This window comes from Cydia pomonella, chromosome 6, assembly GCF_033807575.1.
Source record: "Cydia pomonella isolate Wapato2018A chromosome 6, ilCydPomo1, whole genome shotgun sequence".
In the NCBI taxonomy this organism is placed as follows: domain Eukaryota; kingdom Metazoa; phylum Arthropoda; class Insecta; order Lepidoptera; family Tortricidae; genus Cydia; species Cydia pomonella.
The window spans coordinates 6,006,713-6,027,245 of NC_084708.1; the positions used below are offsets into that span (position 1 = coordinate 6,006,713).

Sequence of the window (20,533 nt, forward strand, 5' to 3'; positions counted from 1 at the left end):
GCCATATAAGCTGGTTTGAGGCGATCTATGGTGACGGTAACTTCTTTACCCTGCACGAGTATGTCGTATGTTTTCGATCCCCTTCTAACGACCTTGTACGGCCCAAGATATGCTGCCTGAAGAGGTCTTCGTGCTGGACCCTGCCGTAGAAAGACATGTGTAGCTGTGTTGAGGTCTTTGGGGATGTAGAATGGTCGAGTACCATGGCGGGATGACGGCTGTGGAACCAACTTGGCCATATGAGAACGAAGCCGGCTGGCGTAGTCTTCGTAGTCGACCACCTGATCGGGTGATGAAGTCAGGAACTGCCCAGGCAAGCGGAGTGGCTCGCCATAGACCAGCTCAGCTGCAGATGCCTGGATATCTTCCTTCCAGGCGCTCCTAATCCCAAGAAGTACTAAAGGTAAGACCTCAGTCCATGATGGCGACGCATAGCACGTGATGGCGGCCTTGAGCTGCCGATGCAGACGTTCCAACATCCCATTTGCCGCAGGATGGTACGCGGTCGTAGTGTGGTGCTCGGTGCCCATCAGTTTCGCCAAGGACTGGAACATGCGCGACTCAAACTGGCGGCCGCGGTCCGTTGTGATGCGCTCTGGACAACCGAAGCGTGAGACCCAGCCAGCCAGGAATGCGGCCGCGCAGGTCTCTGCTGTGATGTCCTTCAGTGAGTACGCCTCAGGCCATCGCGTGAAGCGGTCGATGGCTGTGAGGCAGTACCTGAAATCATTAGATGGGGGTAAGGGACCGACAATGTCAATGTGGACATGTCGAAAACGGGCTTGAGGTGGCTTAAATTGTCCAATTGGTGAGGAAGTATGCTTCGTTATTTTGCAACGCTGACAGTGTATACACTCCCTTGCCCATTGTCGACAGTCTTGCCTCACGCCAGGCCATACGAATCTATGCGTGACCAATCGTACTGTAGTTTTGACGCCAGGATGGCTTAGGTTGTGGAGAGCATGGAATACCTGACGCCGATGCGTTGGCGTGATGTACGGTCTAGGCTCTGGAGTTGACACGTCGCAGTAGATTGGCACGTTTGAATGCGGAGTTGTTACCTTCTGTAGGTCTAGCGAAGAACCATCTCTGAGTAGGTCCTGTAACTCAGTGTCTGCCTCCTGGTCGCGAGCTAAAGACTGGTAATCAAAGGGAGTAAAGGCGAGTTCCTCAATTCGTGATAGTGTGTCTGCCACTGCATTGTCTCTGCCGGCTATGAATCTGACATCAGTGGTGAATTGGGAAATATAATCCAGGTATCTATACTGACGTGGTGAACAGTTGTCTCTGCGTGTGCTGAATGCGTATGTGAGTGGCTTGTGGTCAGTATAGATACTGAAAGTACGCGCTTCGACCATGTACCTAAAGTACCGAATAGCCTCGTAAATTGCAAGAAGCTCTCTGTCATACGGGCTGTACTTTCGCTGTGCTGCATTTAGCTTCCGCGAAAAGAAAGCTAATGGCTCCCACGCGCCATTTTTGAACTGTTGGAGCACAGCACCGATCGCGACGTCTGATGCATCTGTCTGGATAGCGAGCTCGGCCTTGGAGTCTGGATGAGCCAGAAGTGCTGCCTGTGCCAATCTGTACTTACAGGTTTCAAAGGCCTCCGTTTGCTCTGCGTTCAGGTCGATCGGCTTGGAACCTTTCGTCTGATCACCGCCGAGTAGTAAATGGAGTGGAGCTTGTATTGCTGCTGCCCCAGGGATAAAACGACGGTAAAAATTCATCATACCCAGGAATCTCCTTAACTCCTTCGTATTCTGAGGTACCGGAAATTCCTGGACGGCTTGTACCTTACTTTCCAAAGGGCTGATACCTTGTGCGGATACTGCGTGCCCTAAGAAGGTGACCTTGGATTGACCGAAGACGCACTTTGCTGTATTTATTAGCATCCCGAAGTCCTGCAGTCGTCCGAACAGCTGGCGGAGATGCTGTTGATGCTGAGCTTCTGACTCTGAGTAGACGATTATGTCGTCAATGTATCCAAAGCAAAAATCGAGTCCCTTCAGCACTTCATCCAGAAAGCGCTGGAATGTCTGAGCTGCATTTCTGAGGCCAAACGTCATGTAAGGGAACTCGAACAAGCCAAAAGGCGTGGTGATAGCGGTCTTGGGTATGTCGTCGACAAAAACTGGTATTTGATTATACGCCTTGACTAAGTCTATGGTACTAAAGATCTTCCGTCATTCTTTTTGCGTGCCAAATGTAGTGGAGAGGACCATGCACTCTCTGATCTCCGAGCAGTACCGTTGCGGACCATATCCTCAAACTCCTTTTTTGCTATAGCCAGTCTCTCTGGATCCAGGCGACGCGGACGGCCGGAGACCGGTGGTCCTGGAGTGGTCCTGATGTGATGCTCTGTACTATGCTTTGGAGTGCCCGGCTTACCAGCTGGACGGGTAATGTCTGGGTACTTACTAAGTAGTTCACGGAAAGGCGTACTCGTACTTTCCAAGGCCATCATGTGTATGGAATATATTTCCTCGCTGCTACCAGGGACCCTGGCCGGAGTGGTGAGTAATGTTATGGCGTCGATCAGGCGTTGGTTTCGGACATCGACGAGAAGGTTGTAGAATCCTAAAAAGTCGACGCCGATGATGGGTTTAGAGACGTCAGCAACTGTGAAGCGCCACTCGAATGCTCGCCGGAGACCTAGATCAATATGGAGGTTCAGGAGTCCATAAGTGGCAATCTCTGTGCCGTTAGCGGCAAATAGGAGATATTTCGTCCTGGGACATGCCCCCCGAACAGCTGACCTCGGAAAAACACACAGGTCTGAACCCGTGTCTATTAGGTATTGCACCTTCGTCGTACGGTCAGTGATGAACAGGCGGCGGGTTGTTGTTGTTGGGCAGTCGCTCGCCGCTACTAGTGGCCGCCCTGAGCGTTTCCCGAACGGTAACTGCATGGCTGCTTGCATGTCTTTGCTTTGTTGCCAAAAGTAAAATGATACCAGCAATGTGGATGTCCTTCGGGACGTTGTCTGGAGCGGGATCGGCCTCTTGACCTTGAATGGGAGCGAGAACGCCTGCGGCTATTGAATGAACCAGACCTATGACCTTGAACCTTAAGGAGGCTTTCTACTTGCCGTGTCAATTCCTCTACTCGCTGTTCCAAAGCGGTACCTGGCACGCTCGAGGAGGTGCTAGCAACCTTGTAGGATGGCTGCGCTACGTCGATGACCTTGTCTGCCAGGCCTGCCAGGGTGTCGAGGTCCAAGGTAGGCTGAAATGCAACAACATTCTGTACATTAGGTGGTAATCTACTGGTCCAAATAGTCCGAATAAATTCCTGCGGCATGTGCGGTCCAGCTAAATCCACAAGATGCCTCAGAAACTCGGTTGGCTTTCTGTCTCCAATTTCCTCATGCTGGAGCAATTGCAGGGTTTTCTTTTCACGAGAGACAGAAATACGTTGAATGAGCTCGCTTTTTAATTTAGTATACTTGCCAGTAGCTGGGGGATTACGAAGAATGTCCTTGATTTTGACTGCGTACTCTGGGTCGAGCTGGCCGCACACGAAATGGTATTTTGTCTCGTCCAAAGTGATGCCAGAAAGACTGAATTGGCTTTCTAATTGCGCGAACCAAACCTCTGGTTCATCCGGCCAAAACGGTGGCGGACGCACACCCACTCGAAACACATCACTTGGACCACCACCCAAATGTACCGTACCTGGACCGGATCTGTTGCTAGCCTCTGTCGGAATACCTGAACCACCACTTGTATTTTGCACATTTCCCGTTTCATTAGGCATTGTTGAAAGTTCTTTCTTGCCGCCGATGAATGTGTCCACTTTCCTTTTGTCGCGGGTCACCAATTTGTGGGTACCGTAACGGTCACTACACGTAGCTTTCGTTTGCGAAGCAAGGCGATAGCAGAGAAGCGAAGAAATGAGAAAAGCAACTTCAACTTGAAATTATAATGAACAAAATAGCAAATTAAAAACGTTACAATTTGAATTTACGTAAGCGGCAGTTATACAAGACAAGTGCGCGGGCGCATATGAACGCGGTCAGAGAGCGAGTGTCGGGTGCCGATGCAGTGAGGGAACCGGCCCTCGAGGCGACGGCGGGTGTTGCGCGCGGCGTGCGGGACGTGTGACGTATGCGCTGCCCCTTTGTGTCCGCGCGTCTGGCCGATGGTTCAAGCGCCATAAGCGGAGCGGGTCGGGTAGCGAGTTACCGCTACACTAGTTAATAAAGTAAATATTGTCAAGGTTTCCAACATTTACAGCTTTCTTTTGGACGGTGATTAGCAACAATTACATATTTTAATAATTTAGAATCAGATCTCGCTGACAGACAGAACGGATGACTGTGCGGGCCGGCATTCCAGAAGAGACAGCCACCAAGGCTAGCCGAATTGGTAGCTAAAATATATGAGAAAAAATAAATAAATGCAAAAGTGCTGTTAATTTATGTTTATTTATAGGTATTGACCACATCCTCCCTGTTATGTCGCTATCTCTTACAATAATGTTAGAGGAATGGGACATTGGAGAGTGCTAAATTGTAAAATAAAATGACTGTACTATAATATAAAATAACCTTTATTTCGTTTCATTCGCCATTGAAGCCATATTGATTACAATACATCCATTTACCACTAGAAACAGTTACTTATATTATAATTTAAACACAGTTCAACATATAACATACAATCACATTCATCTGGCACTCAGTCATTATACAAAATGACGCGTTTTTATATCTATACAATTTTTAGAAGTACTGATGTCCAACTGTACTGGACGCACTGGGCGCGCGACTCGGCGAGCGGGGCGACGGGTGGCGCGGAAAACAGTCGCCACTGTCGTCCAAAACAGACTCATTCAAGGCTTTTACATTTTGATCGTGCCGCTCGGAGCCGGGCGGCGCAAGCGGTAGTTCGCCACGTGCGTCCAGTCCACGGACTTAGGGCTATTTTAGATGTTAGCAAACATTCTAAGAGTAGTCATGAAAGTTTTAGATTCGTAGAATAGATCGGTGACTCGAAAAATCACTAATGAATTTAAAGTAGATTTTTTTAAATTACATTTATTTTTTAGGTACTGACTCCTCCTCGTCCTCTTAATACAAATCATTATAATATAGCTATTTCATGTTACATATTTGCATGTTGTTCAATACCGATCGCAAAATTACAGGTTTTAATTATATTCTAATGGTTTAGGGTGCTGCTTATTTCTAGAATCTTACAAGAACACCGATTTTACAATAGAAAAGTTAACATCAAGCTACGAAGTATTAGTAGAAAGCGCAACACATTAAAATTAAGAAACACGTATAATGCCTAAGAGTTAAAGACCCTGTTTGATCCATAACATGTTTAGATACAAGTATTAATAGCATATACATATATATATTATGTCAATGACATTGGAATTAATGTAGATAAATAATTACTCATAAAATTATAAGTGAAATATGAAAAGGTGATCGAGGTTAGGTTTTTATTGAATGACATGTTCGCATCAGTTCTGAAATTTACAGATCATACAAATGAATATGATGTTTTTTTTTATATATAAAATAGCAATTTTACTAGCGGGTATAATAAACGTAACAAGCATTTAGGGTCTTAGGAATAAACAGCAAGCAGATTATGTTTGAGGTAGCTTAAATACTGATAACGCAGTGAACAATAGTCATTTAGTTAATATCAAAGTAGAATATACAAAAAACTAATAAAGAAAACACAATGATCAAACAACAAACAAAAGTAAAAGTAATAAAGTTAATGAGAATAAATTGGTTAAAATATCTATAGTTAAATCTCACTTTGTAATACACGTATATTTTACCATAAATGACGACACCGATTTAAAATTGTTGATAAATTTATTTTCTAACCTCAATTTAGGTACTTCTTACTGTTACGATGGTTTGAAGAAATCTGACATTGATTTTTAAATTAATATATATACACAATTTGTATATTTGAATATTGTTATGCTTCCGTTTTAAGTACTAGTTATATTGAATAGTATATTTATATATTTTCTATGAGTAATTGTGGTTTAATAGACATCTTCTTATCATGAACGTTGCACGATCAATGGTTTTGAAGAATCTATCCAGCAATGGATACTGATACTATATGAACTAAGTGATCTTTTTATTATTTCTTTTTCGATGCTACTAATGAATTCGTCTTAAATTGATGATTCATCAAAACCATTCCGTCAACTATATCATGACTAACTACTGCTTTGGTGTTGTATCCTTTTTTTCCTGGACGGACTTATATGTCCTCAGGAACTCTATCCTAATAATTATGTCTAAAACGATTAATATCGCAATTAAATTAATCAAAGCCGTCGGCTCTATTTATCAAAATTAAATTCCTTTTGCATCGATTTCGTATGTACACAAGAGGTTGGGCGATATTGGTCCAAATTTTTCGAAAATGTAGAAACGTGCAATTATTAAACAAGTGTAAAAATTATATTACGTATAACAAATTAACAATGGCAAACTAAATATTACAATATTCTTTTCAAATAAATCAATTATTATTATTATTAACAATCACACTCATATTCTTAAAACTGATAGTAGTAGTTATTCGAAACATAAAATTGATAAAAGCTATAGATAAATCTTACAAGACCAAATTACTACACGCATCCGTCCAACCTAGTTTAGATAATTAAACTTATTTACTTTATATTTCATTTTCGTCTAGTCATATTATAGGTTATATTAAAATTATACCTAAACTTTGGTAACCGTCTTTGGGGACATTTAATTCCTTTGGTTATATATATCCTGCTGTAATGTCACTTACTGTCCTACAATCTAACTAGCTTCTATTCAAGAAGAAAATTAAGTATTTTGGGTATACTCGTACTCATAATGGGTTCTTATGACTTAATTAAAAATATATCACCGTTTTGCATTTCCTTACTTTATCCTACATCAATTCTCTAGCTCAAGCACTACGCCATCCGACATTACATCTTTGGTTTTACCGAACGATTTTATGTTTCATCTACTTAGCTGATTTTAAGATTCTTTGGCAGGCACTTTGGGTTTAGTAGTATACGAAAAATAGTGCCGAGTAGTTATTTGAATTGACTATAAAATTCCAAAAGTTAAACGTTTCGGATAAATAAAAAGGTTCATATTTCAAAGATACTTATTAGAAACGGAATAAAGCAGGGACATGGTCAAACAAAAAATTGTTAAGAAAGATCCTGAATCAACGAAATTTAGATATACGTGCTAAGTGCTTGTCTGAAATCATGAAGGGCCGCCAAAAGCTGAGGTGCTGTCGGTCGCGCTGATGCAGAAGTGGTCCAACACCAGGACATTAGGCCATACCTGATTTAAGAAAATCGTCTGTTACTTCTTTAAACTGACTAATATATCCACGAGGCAAATGTAGTAGCTCATAATAAAATAATCCTAAGATTATTGATGGAGCCTTTCTCGTCAGGTTCGTCAAAGAGGATCATAGCATCTTTCATTTTAACATTGTAATGTCCTTATTAACTTTATTTTCATTAAAATGTTCCTTGAGTACTTACAGTTCATCCGGACAGTTATGTGGCTGAGATGGGCGATAACCTCCGCTGAGGAATGCTCCAACATCAGCAGCATCCAATTCAGCTAATGGAGAAGCACCAAGAGTTGCCAGCTCCCATAGCGTTATCCCTAACGCCCACTGGCAACATAAAATAAATGTTAGCAGTAAAAAATACTAGCCAGCTTTTTTATATTTCGGAATATTTGTTTTGAACTAACATATTCTTAGCTTTCAAATGACGGGTCATTTGAAAGGTAACAAAACTTTATTTAGTTTTCTCTTGAACTTGACAGGTGACAGGAATCTTGACATTCTTTGTTACATCTCTACCTATATATTTTGTGATTTATTTTTTCCGAAGTGTTCGCATGCAGCTTATGTACCTTATACCTTTTTAACTAACTATCAAATTGATGATAGTTAGTTAAAAAAACTGATCCTTTATTAAACTAAGATCTTACCACATCAGAAGCTGTTGTGTACTGGTTCTGTAGAAGAGATTCTGGCGCCATCCATTTCACTGGCCTGTTTTCGTTATCTCCAAGACAGTGGTAGTCATCAGGAAATAAATCCCTTGATAGGCCATTGTCGGTCAACTTCAGTCTCAATTTCTCATCCACTCTAAAATAAAAAATAAAATGTCAAAAATGTGATCATATTTTGAAATGAGTCACATAATATGAAAAAATAGGAATACGTAAGAATGGTCTATCCAGCGTAAATCAATTAATTAAAAGGGGACGTGTGATAATGTGGTAAGTTGCAAACTTATGTCACTTATGTGTTAAGAGTAGAGGTAATATTTCACGATGTACGTCCCATTGCTGGACTAGCTTTGTTCGACAACTCGTTGTTCATTTCAATAAATTAACCAGTAATAAATATAAACTCACACGCAATTCCTCGCAGCGACGTCAGCATGTATAAAACGTTGGACGTGTAAGTAAGAAAGACCGCAAGCCACTTGCGCACCAAGCTCTACTAACTCCCGCGTTGCTGGTGCTGCCTGGTGGCCTAGGCGACACGATGTTAGGAACCTGATAGAAATCGTCGACAAGAGTGAGCAACATACAATTTGAGAGAATGGGAACTCAAAAATACATATATGGAGATATAATATTAATATCATGTTATAATATAATGAATACCTGTCGTTCACTATCACACTACCTACTTTCTGCATGAATGAACAAAATTTTGGTTTAGGCATATATATATTCTAATGAACCTCAGAAGTACAAATAGGAGGATGAATTATGGAAGTAGCTCGAAATTTTGTCTTCCATAATTACCTAATCTGGCACAACTTTACATAGTAAACGATGGCACTGACAGAGATTGTTGACGAAGACGAAATAGCGAGGCTCCATAATCAACGACGATCACTTACCTTTTAAGATTAGATGAGTGAGAAGCGCAGCAATATACTAAAAGGGGTTTCCGTGCTTCTTCAGCACAGGCTGCCATTGGTGCTAGAACGTTATTGTGGACAAGTCCACAGAGCCTTAAGCCTTCGGCGACGAGCAGGGCCGCTTGCATGGCCGATGCTGCTTCTGAATATTATAAGTGAATACACATTTTGATTATTGATTGATTATAAAATTGCTTACTTATTAGGGTTCAGCAATGGATAAAATTAGCAGCTCATCAAGCTGGAAACACCTTTTAAAATAAATCGGGGCAAGTAGAAGAAGGTCGTGGTACAAAAATACAAATCAAACTAAAAACTATATTTTTAAAATAAACAAAACAATTTTTCGGCAGACAAAAATAATGCTAACCCAACTTATCATAACCTACAAAACTTCTGATTCATTTTTGATCAGATCAGCAGTGATACCAAAATTGCAATCTATAATAGAATTACTCACCAGACACTGTTTTAACTAAGACCTCTTCATACGTATCCCCTCGTTTGTACACCCCCTTATAGACTCGTCCAAACGTTCCCTCATGAACCAGGATCTCAAGACGAATGTTCGAACGAGGTGTCGTTAGAATTCGGAGCTGCTCAGCCGGGTCTGTGATGCGGTCCTTTGTTATTGTGTTCTGAAAACGGGTACCAGATTATAGGGACGTATAAACGGGTGTTTGGCTGTAGAGAAAGTTCTGACCACCGTCTGGAAGCCCATTACGTCTCTACTTCGTAAACGCTTAAAAGTACCTCTAGCAGTTTGATAAACTTTACATTTATACACAATGACAATCGATATAAATCTACCTATTAAAATATATTATAAGACTTCATGCAGGAGTCGAATAAAATTTACTTGAGTCAGTGTACATATGTACGCTCATTTTAGGAAAACAATGCTGATAAAAATCATGAGAACAAAACTTACTATTTCAGCAATTTAATAGAATTTAAAAGTTATAATTTGTATATAGAAAAATACAATAAAACGTTGCCGCTACTTATTGCATCGTAAAACACAATGCTTCTATAGCTATCGTTTTTAATCTAGCCCCATTATACCTGTGCACTGTTACAGATATAAATCTATACACACAGTTCCGAAGTCTGAACCCAGTTGGCAGGTGCTCAGGCATATAATTTCATTGAGCGCCGGGCGAACGCTATCGCTAATCGAGTTTACTGCTAGATTGGAAAAGGTCTTCCAACCCATAGCTCTGCAGTGTTTTACATGTTGATATCTTTTCGTTTAACGTGCATGTAAGTTAAATTTGGTTTTACAAATATTTGAATAAATATGTCGATTATACCTGGCTTATAAGTCTGACGTTCAGAAAATATGTGCAGAAAATATATTTTTTATACTTTCAACAGAAATGAAAACAGCCGAATATTTCACCATACACCTAAAACTGAAAAAAAAAAAAACAACACAAAACACACACAAGGGTTAAAAAATGTTTGTTATGCTTTATCAAAGTATCTGGATTCTAAATTAACACTCTAATATATTTGTATTTATATCATCAAAACTTTTAACTAAATTTAAAGAAAGAAGTTAAAGTTTTTAATGTTTTCTGTTTTAATTTCAAAACAATTTCATGTGATTTCAACTTTGGTTACTGCATTTATTGTTAACATGGCAGAAATATATCCGTGCCGTGCTAACAATAAATGCTTTAATCACAGTTGAAAACACAAGAATTTTTTATCTTATTCTCTAAACGATTTTCTCATGCAAGTACTAATTTTATGATCAGCAGGGCAGGTTTTTATCTTTATCAACTCAATCAAACAACAGTGAGACTAATTAACAAAGTACCTATAAACAGCAATTTTCCTTAGCCGGACAAAACTGCAAGCTGCAATTAATCTCAGCATCTCAAAGACACTATCCGGAGCAAATTCATTAAGTTCGACTCCAAACCAACAGCTCCAAGGATCTTTGTGCATTGTTGATACCCCCTATTTGCATTCCGGATTCGTTAACCCTCCCCCGCTAAAGAGCACTAATTCATGTTTCCTGGAAATATCCAGCGGCGCGAGAAATTTACGGACAAAAGGGGATCGCAAATTAAAAACTCTGGCTAAGGCCTAATAATGACGAGCCGTCCGCTGGAAGTGGCTAGTCACTAAGATTATTCTTAACCGAACCAAGCCATTAACCGAAGGACCAAATAACCAATTTTGAATGCGAAAGCAGGATAGGAAACTTCAGAGTTAGAAGCACAATTTTATGTGGATTATAAATTACCTGGCATAAGCAAATTTATTTTTTGGTCCAAATATACTAATATAAATATAATAATATGAAATATTTAAGTATTTGGAGACATCAAAGGAGAGTTCTCGTAAAATCTTTAAGTAATTAACGATCAAGAACTCAGTAACATGAACACGAACGCAGAACATTGATTAGTTAAGAAACTTACAAACAATAATTTCGGCTTTTGTACACCTGTTTACAACTTAAGACAATTCAATTTAACTTCACTATACAACAGTAAGTTTTGATTAAAACAATACTTCAACTCCCAGTTTCCGCACATCAAACGACAGTCAACTTTGCCGCTTCTAGTCGAAGTTCTCTACAATTCTCTGAACATTGCTAATTGTATTACGTTTGTATTACCTGCAGACAGGATAACTCGTCTTAAATTGGATTCTTAATGAGGTGAAGGAGTTTTATTCGGATGGCATAGAAAAGTTGGACAATTTACGTTGCAGTCTACAGCGTCAGTTTTTTTGTGAAGTAGGTGAAGCTTGTACGTGAAGATGAATGCGCTGGTGGCCTAGCGGTAAGAGCGTGCGACTTGCTATCCGGAGGTCACGGGTTCAAACCCTCGCTCGTAACAATGTTTTTCGGAACTTATATGCGAAATATCATTTGATATTTACCAATCGCTTTTCGGTGAAGGAAAACATCGCGAGGAAACCGGACTAATCCCAATAAGGCCTAGTTTACCTTCTGAGTTGGACGGTCAGATGACAGTCGCTTTCGTAAAAACAAGTGCCGACGACAATTCTTGGGATTAGTTGCCAAGCGGACCAGGAGCCCGGGGTCCTACATAAGCCGTGGCAAAATGCCGGGTAAACGCGAGGAAGATCATGATGAAGATGAGGTGAAGCTTTTGCGTACTCCACGCAAACCACAGCAATAAGAAAACTGTAGAGATTTTGAGACGGTACCTTGTGCCAAGGTATTAATTAACGTTTTTTTTATGAAGATTATGAACAGGATGCTACTTGTGCTTTGTTTGGTCGGCTTATTTTTTTTTGCATGGTTCTAGCCTAGGCAAGGACAATGCAATAAATAGTTTTCTTGTGCATATTTAGGTTGAAATGTTTGAGACGCATAAGACCCTAATTACTATTGTTACAAGAAAGGGAGAATTAACTTTTATCCTTTACAGTTTTCATGCTTTTGCCCACGTTGACCGAATGATAGAGTTGTTAGATTTTTCTTAACCATCAGGAAAATATATAAAAAATATAATAGATATCGAGTTACAACAGTAGGTACTTGCTGGTAAACCGTCACCATAAAGATACTTGCAAGATAATTATGAATTCATCAGACGATTATGAAGATTCCTTGTGTTGATAGGTTAAGCGGCAAGAACCTTCAACGTTAAACAACCTTAACCTCAAGAGCTCTCGTGACCTTACCCATCAACAACCCTGTGATGGTCGCGCTTATTGAAATGTAACGCAAGATAAAGCTCACAATTTCTGCCACTGTAAAATGTGTTTTAACTGTTATCTTTTACTACGAGACAAAGCTCCGAAATTGTGTAATCAAACAATTGGGTCAAACGCTGTTTTACTTTATTTCCTTTTTTTCCGAGGACATCATTCAACAAGTGAACTTTAAGGTCTTTCTTGCTAGGCACTTACGTTAGAAATATTCAAAACATTTACTTGCTAAAAGCTGTTTGATGAAAGCATTAGTAAAGATTCTGAAATCGTTAACAGGAAAGATGCCTGATTTCCAAAAAGTTTTTGACTTAATCGACTGTTTAAATTTTTTGAAATAGTAAAGATTCTAAACTTGTTCACAGGAAAGATGCCTGATTACCAAAAAGTTTTTGACCAAATCGACTGTTTAAAAATTTTTGAAACAGGTATTTTGCATTGCAAACAAATGTTTAGGGTGATTTATATATTCACCTTGGCTGTAAACAAACATCACAAAGTATCACGAAGACAATTTTCCGATAGAGTACTATATTCGCGCATAACTTCCCTCTGCCCTAATTTAACCTATTAAATGCAAAGTGGATTGAACTCGAAAACTATTAATGAAATCACCTGCGAGACGTGCGTGAGATTAGAGGCTGCGTAGTAGGACACTCGGGACTCCGGCTTCGCGTACACGTGCTCACCGATGTGGGTCGTCGCGTATGGTGAAGGGGATCTTCTGCTGCCTGTTTTATAATGAGAACGGCATATTATTACAGTGAAATTGCATTAATTTTATGAAAATACTTTGATTTGTGATAATTTAAACTAGGCACGTCAATTAAAAATTGAAGGCAGATTTGTGAATACCATACTTGGAAAGGTGTGTTGCCTCTTTGGTTGTCTGTTTGATGATGACTACGAGTATAGAGAAGTATAGATATCTTTAACCTTTATAATATCATTGTTTGTATTTTTTCTAAAGGAGATTTCTTAGGACTAAAAGGTGGCAATGAGGCTTGAATTGAGGATTTCTTATAATCTGATCCGTGAAACGGTTAAAATCGACCAAAAAATATTTTAATCTATGTATTATGAAAAACACGTACCAAACGGAAATTTATGTAAGCTGGCTATAGTAGCATAAGATCCAGTGGAGCTCGGTGGTCTGCCGAGGGTATCCAGTCGCAGCAGGACGTTCTGATGACTGCCGTAGGCTGCTGTGGTGTATGATGTACTGTAGGCAAACATAATCATAATACTTTATTGCGACCATGGTAATATAGATGTTACACAATATTATAAATAGTTTCACATGGGCCCTGTTAGGGCAAAGCAAGGACTTATGTACATATTAACACTAATAATATTATATAATTACAAAATAATCTTTAATATGTTATAATTAAGAAAAGTCATTTTCTTTTATTTATAAAACTGGGATATAGACTAAAAACTAGTGGCTCTGTGCGCTGTAGACCTCACCAATTCCCGTAGCTACGCCATTTTGAAAGTAAAAAAAAAAACGAATCAAACGAAATCGCGGTTTTCTAAACCGGCGCCTGGTAGAGGAGAACATACGTTCATACGAAAGTATTTTAGCCCAAGCTGAAACGAAGACGCATCGTTAGTGATTGGCGCTCTCGTTTAGTATTTTTCATAGATGTGTAAGAGATGAAAAGAATTTAGTCAAAGTGACCATAAAGGTGACCTTCGGATGGCAACTGAAGCTGCATTACTGTTCCAGCATTGATACAGTCACTGTCAATGTAAATTTTTAATAAAATGAACTGAAAATGACATGACGGATTAAAAGTTTGCACGACAGTAATGCGGGAACGAACGTCACTCATTTTATAAAGCAAATTGTCAGTGACAACAACCGCATTAATGCCGCAGTAACGTCGCAACTGCAACGTGCTGCAGGTGTCACCCGAATGTTACCGTTAGTTATATCTGCAATCACTCCATCACCAAAAACGTTTTTGTAACTCATACCGTATTTAATAAAAGAATAACCTATCATTTTTATTATAAACTCCGCATCACATCATCAATTAAATTAATCAGTTAACCTCACTTTTGTGGCTGAACCTGCCTACGCGCAGTCTAAATCTCCATAATAATTAAACTCGGATTGAGTGTCTATCGCCGCGACCACATCATCCATCAGCAGAGACAGGGGTCGACCTATATACGATCTATTGAACTTAATATGCGGGAGCTTTAAATGGATACGTTTTTGGAAATATTTTGGTAAGTACTGTGGTGAAAAGGGAAGGTTACAATGTATGTTTTCTTCGAGTGGTTATTTAGAGTTGCAAAGGTATAAAACAAAATTATGGGAGCTTGTTGCTTGTGTGTAGAATGAGATCACTATATATCGGAGCTGCCAAGGTGCTCCAAAATATCTGAACAGCCACTCTAACGCCGTAACAATAGGGGCGTGTTCAGATATGTGTGAGCACCATGGCTGCTCCGATATATTTGACGGCATCTGTACCTACGACTGTCAAAATTACCTGGGCCATTCTACTTTATGTTGTAAATATTTTTTTGCATATTTTAGAGTACTTTGCCATAACTTTGATTTTCTGTTCTGTGATGGAGAAAGAGACTTAATTAGGCAATAAATCTCGATATTTTTGATCAATAATTACTGTAAACATTCTTAATCACAGTTACTAAGGGGTCTTCGATTGTCGCCCGATTTGGATAAAAATAAGGCATTTATTTTACCACTGCGGTACCATCTTTTTTCATAAATCAATATTAATATGTAAATGAATTTTGGACAATTAATTCCTATTATTTGATTCAGGTACAATTTGGGAATGAAATCTGATACACGAATTCAATATCAATCATACTTTTTATTGGCATTAGGTCATGAATCCAAAGCAGAACCAGAGCGCTGCTGGCCCAGCGGTAAGAGCGTGCGACTTGCAATCTGGGGGCCGCGGGTTCAAACCCCGGCTTATACCAATGAGTTTTTCGGAATTCATGTACGAAATATCATTTTGGCCAATGGAAATACCAGTAGCTTTTCGGTGAAGGAAAACATCGTGAGGAAACCTTGTTTACCCTCTGGGTTGGAAGGTCAGGTGGCAGTCGCTTTCGTAAAACTAGTGCCTACGTCAATTCTGGTGATTAGTTGCCAAGCGGACCCCAAGCTCCCATAAGCCGTGGCAAAATGCCGGGACAATGCGAGGAAGATGATGAGATTAATGGTCATGAAAAAGTAGAATGACCCGCCTATTTATATTTGAATAAGATGTGAAACCGAAGCAATACAATAACTAATAACACTAATAAAAACATATAGTTAGGCAAACCGTCAGTAAAAAAAGGGCGGCAAAATTTAATACATGTAGGCGTAAAGGGTTGTCTTCCCATAGAACATTTGGATTTCGCGCCCTCTCTAATGACAAAGTGGATTTGCCAGAGTATAACTACAGACCAAGCAACAAGCGCAATCTGTTTGTTATACAGAAAAACTAAACCAAGAAGAATACGCAACAAGTGCAGTTAAAAAGTCTAAAAGCTGGCGTACCCTAGAAGAAAATTCATTGACAATCTTCGTTGTATCGATTTTAAATATATTTTGATTCATAAGTTGAAATTGCTTTAGCAAATTTTATAGACGCCGGTACTTACACATATATATATATAGCCACACACAAACACATCAATGCTCAGTGATGCCTATAAGACCATCGATTCCAGCTTATGATTACATTTCATATGTAATTGAAGATCAGCCTTCGCTGAAATTGCTACTCAGATAATCCATACTCAAATGAAATTTATTCATGTACATGTAAAATATATCAATACCTTTAAAGAACTCATATAAATTATCCATTTCGATTCTGTTCGGGTTATCTTGTTCAGTGATTTGGATAAATCGTACTCGTTTTGTCTGTGTACAAAGTTTTTACTTTGGATTGCTTTAACGAGCGTAAATTTAACTCGAAAATGTTCGAAGTATATAGTGCTTTCTCTTTATACTTTGTTAATACTCATTCACCTTTCCAACGGGTAAAATAAAATAAATAGACAAGCCAAATCGTTAACTTATTATAATATCTAAAACGATTTTGGTCCTTCGTTATATACCAAAGTTTTAGATTTAATTGCCTATTAGAGCGACATAATTCGTTAACGACAGGCAATTCAACTTCGAATATGTAATAACCTAAAAGGGAACTTTGCCCACTTTTGAATAATCTTCGGGATTTCATTTAATATCCATCTAAAGTTTCAAGTAATCCAATTTCTGGCATTGTTTGTTTTCTAGTTAAGCAAGTTCGCGCATGGGAGCACAATTGAGTTTTATTTCAATCTCGCGGAAAAACATCGAGGAAAAGAGGAATTGTTCAATGAAAATGATATTCTATCTTTAGTAAATGTACGCTTGTATTAAGGTTATGGTAATAAACAGGATTTTGTTCGTATTTATGACTGGGGTGAATTTCACCCAACTGATAATGAAGGAAAGGCAATCTTTTCGACTGTAAGTATTCGAATTTGTTTGTTAACCGTTCTAGTACACAAATGGCTTGATGAATTTTATCATGTGCTAGAAAAAAGTAAAGTAGGTAAAGCACACAATAAAGTAGTAATCTAATAGATAGTAAATAATTTCGTGCCTAGTACAAAAATTAAATTATACAAAAGGTCGCTCAAACCGTGGCCCGTGGGTTCAAAATAAAGATTAAAAAAAAACACAAAAACGGCTTATAAACACTTAGAAATACTTTTTTCAACCTGATTAGCGGTTGAACTAAGAATTTTTCACCAAAAAATAAATGGACCTAAGGTTTGGACTTGATACACCCTTTTATATTTGGCACACTATTCTTTTTGCTTTCTCCTTATTATTTAAAGGTATATCTACGGTGTATATGGTCTGGCATGCTCTAGCTCGCATGATGCACGTATTTGCTACGGATCGTAGCGTAGCGCTACGGAATGAGTAGCGCTGTGAATTTAATATTGACTAACATACAGATAAATTACATTTCCTACTAAGGTTTCTTAAGTGACCAGCATTATTCTTAAGTGAGTAGCATTATATACTCTGTGTCTTTTCTGTCTTTAAGTATTAAGAGTAAACAAAATCTACCCTCAAATGACTCCTTAAGCCAGTTGAGGGCAGATGAAAATATTACATGATCAAATAATGTAGGTTAAAGTCCTGACTTTGAACGACCTGTCGTTCAGTCACAGATCCAGGTTTTGTATTTGGTTGGTTAACCAATAAAATGTTGTATCTACCCGAAAATGTACCAATTGTTTGTTTACTTTTATTTAAATGCCTAAAGACAGAGTATATTTTTTTTAAATATGTATATTAATAGCCACTGGCTCGCATTAATATAAAATGCGTGTGTCAAATACTAATTTTGTTCAAAATGAAATGAAATGTAAAACTTTATTTCAGGCAACTATTGGCCCATGAATAAATACCTTAATACTAACATACATATTATAACAATTTAAAACTAAACACTACAAATCAACGGCAACGCAACGTAGAGTCGGCAACGCGCATGTAACTCCTCTGGAGATGCGGGTGTTCATAGGCTACGGAGACTACTTACCATCAGGCGGGCCGTATGCTTTTTGCCACCGATGTAGTATAAAAAAAATCACATTATGGTTGCGATGCATTACGCCACCCCGCAGTGTCAGATAGACGGCTTCGGAACCGCCGAAACTTGACACCCTTCGGCCTAAACTCCTCCTAGTTGAAAGTCAATTAAAATTCGTATTGTGTTATACACATGAAAATACGAGTAAAACAAAACTGTGTTACAATAAATTTAAATAAAAGCAATGACCATAAAAACGAACTGGAAATGACAAAAGCACGAGTATAAACGTTTATGGGTTTATTATGACTCTGTTCGGCTGTGTTGTGACTAATATAAACAAATTGAACAATAAAATGTGATGAAAGGCGATGTAATTGGAACTAAATGTTTTTTGTTATTATTTTCTCATTGGACGGCACACGTATTCTAAAGGAAGAATAGATTCTATAACTAAGTAGGTTACATAGGCTTAAGTCTTTCCTAATCAACTACTTAATGATAAAGTTGATATCAGTGGAACGTCCAGCGGAGCGATCGGCGGGGCGTGTAAGCATAGCGTCAAGCTGCTTAATGTTTAGAACAGCATGCACTGAGGCCTGTCACATACGCTTTCATCTGTTTTTATTGGACCTCACACCGCACACTCCACTGGCGTTAACTCATTTTGCTCACTGTATCATTTATGGTGTTAAAACGTCTGTCAAATTTAATAATCGTTGGTCTCGTCTGTCATTTTGACCTTTCTGAATGTGACGTTCGAATGTCAACAGCAGCTGAATTACTGTTGAAAGATTACTGCTGCGGCATTGATTCCACCGCCATATCTGTCAATTTTCTTGATAAAATGAGTGTTGCGAACGCAACTTTTTATTTCTATAAAATCAATATATCACTAATGCAGTAGCTAAACGTAGCTGTCGGCCTTGGCTAGTATTCGGAGTCTTTTCAAAAGCACCAATAGGAGCGCATCACATATTTTGTGGGGCGGCTAATAAGGCACCTAAATTTAAATCACCTTTTTGCTAAATCACACTTTCAGCATCCGCCATATAATCAACACCGCAACCGGCATCTAACCGTTTTGGCGAAAACCCCTGTAAACCAGTACTTTGGATTATATCCGTTCACTAAGAATTGAAGTTTTATTTGAGTTTCATTTTATGAAGCAAATATAGCGCCCGCATCAAGACCGCAGAAGTAATGTTGCAAGAATAATGCAACAGCAATTGACATAAGATACAAAATTGAACAACACATTGCTAAGTGTTTTGAATAACGCTTAAAGGCACTGATTACCGATATATTCGCTGGACGATATCGGCCTGTCAGTTATTTGTAAAAGCTGACAATCGCAAATAACTGACAGGCCGATGTCGTCCGGCGAGCTGTACCCGTAGCATGAGTCACTGACAGTCTCAAAACTGACAAATACGCTATCGAGAACGTTATTTACTTTCTATACGAGAGCATCTCGTTCGCACTTATATGCAAGTACGAGCGAGATGTATAGAAATTAAGTTACCTTCTCGATAGCGTTTATGTCACTGCCGAACAGTACCCCTAGTGTAAATAAATTCGATTTTGAAACATGACGTACGCGTTTGCGTTTAGTCTCATTTTGTATTGGATTTAGAAAGAGCGCGCCAAGCGGGACGTTTTGGAAACTCAAAATCCTATACAAAATGAGACTTAACGCAAACGCGTTCGTCACGTTATGATGTCGATAAAATTTACACTAGGGGTACTGATGGTAGCCACACTGGTAATCAGTAGCCCCTTTAATATGAACTTACTGTATAGAATCATGATGGCGCGCCTTCCCGCCCCGGCGGTAAAGCGTGCCCGCCGCGGCCGCCGCCGCCAGCAACGCCAACGCTGCCGCCGCGCAGCCGCCGGCGGCGAAGGCTACGCCGCTGGAGCCGCGAGTGGCGTCGCCAGCCAACATGGCGGTTTCGTTGTGGGTGACTACTGTTGATAGACCTGGGGAAGAGGATGAGATATGAAGTCTCAACTTTGACTGGAACGATATCAGAGCAGTGTGTGGCCGGAGAGGGCAACATCACGGTAGCGCGAGGAGCATAGTCTGGCCGTAGTATTAGTACCTCCTAGATGGGGTTATTAACTCAAATTATCCGAATAAACGGATAATTTAGATAACACATAAATAACGTTTATAACTATGTTTTAATACAAAGACGTTACCCCAACCAATTTTCAATGATTGCTATCATAATGTTATCTTTAACACCGTACTTAATTCGCAACCTCCTCGGGTTTATATACGGATTAACTGGTGTATATTT

General features: G+C 39.2%; 1 protein-coding gene across 1 annotated transcript in view; it reads right to left on the reverse strand.

The window, feature by feature from the left end:
• Positions 1-4,536: 4,536 nt before the first annotated feature.
• The window catches only part of LOC133518808 (tyrosine-protein kinase Drl), a 76,324-nt gene continuing 60,327 nt past the window's right edge, over positions 4,537-20,533 (reverse strand). Inside the window, exons 5-13 of the mRNA XM_061852518.1 lie at positions 20,024-20,210; positions 13,740-13,867; positions 13,261-13,376; positions 9,407-9,584; positions 8,926-9,088; positions 8,429-8,572; positions 7,997-8,156; positions 7,537-7,673; positions 4,537-7,330 (exon numbers count right to left, since the gene is read on the reverse strand). Of these exons, the coding sequence (XP_061708502.1) occupies positions 7,219-7,330; positions 7,537-7,673; positions 7,997-8,156; positions 8,429-8,572; positions 8,926-9,088; positions 9,407-9,584; positions 13,261-13,376; positions 13,740-13,867; positions 20,024-20,210 (1,325 nt within the window). The 3' untranslated portion in view covers positions 4,537-7,218. The remainder of the gene's footprint in view (positions 7,331-7,536; positions 7,674-7,996; positions 8,157-8,428; positions 8,573-8,925; positions 9,089-9,406; positions 9,585-13,260; positions 13,377-13,739; positions 13,868-20,023; positions 20,211-20,533) is intronic.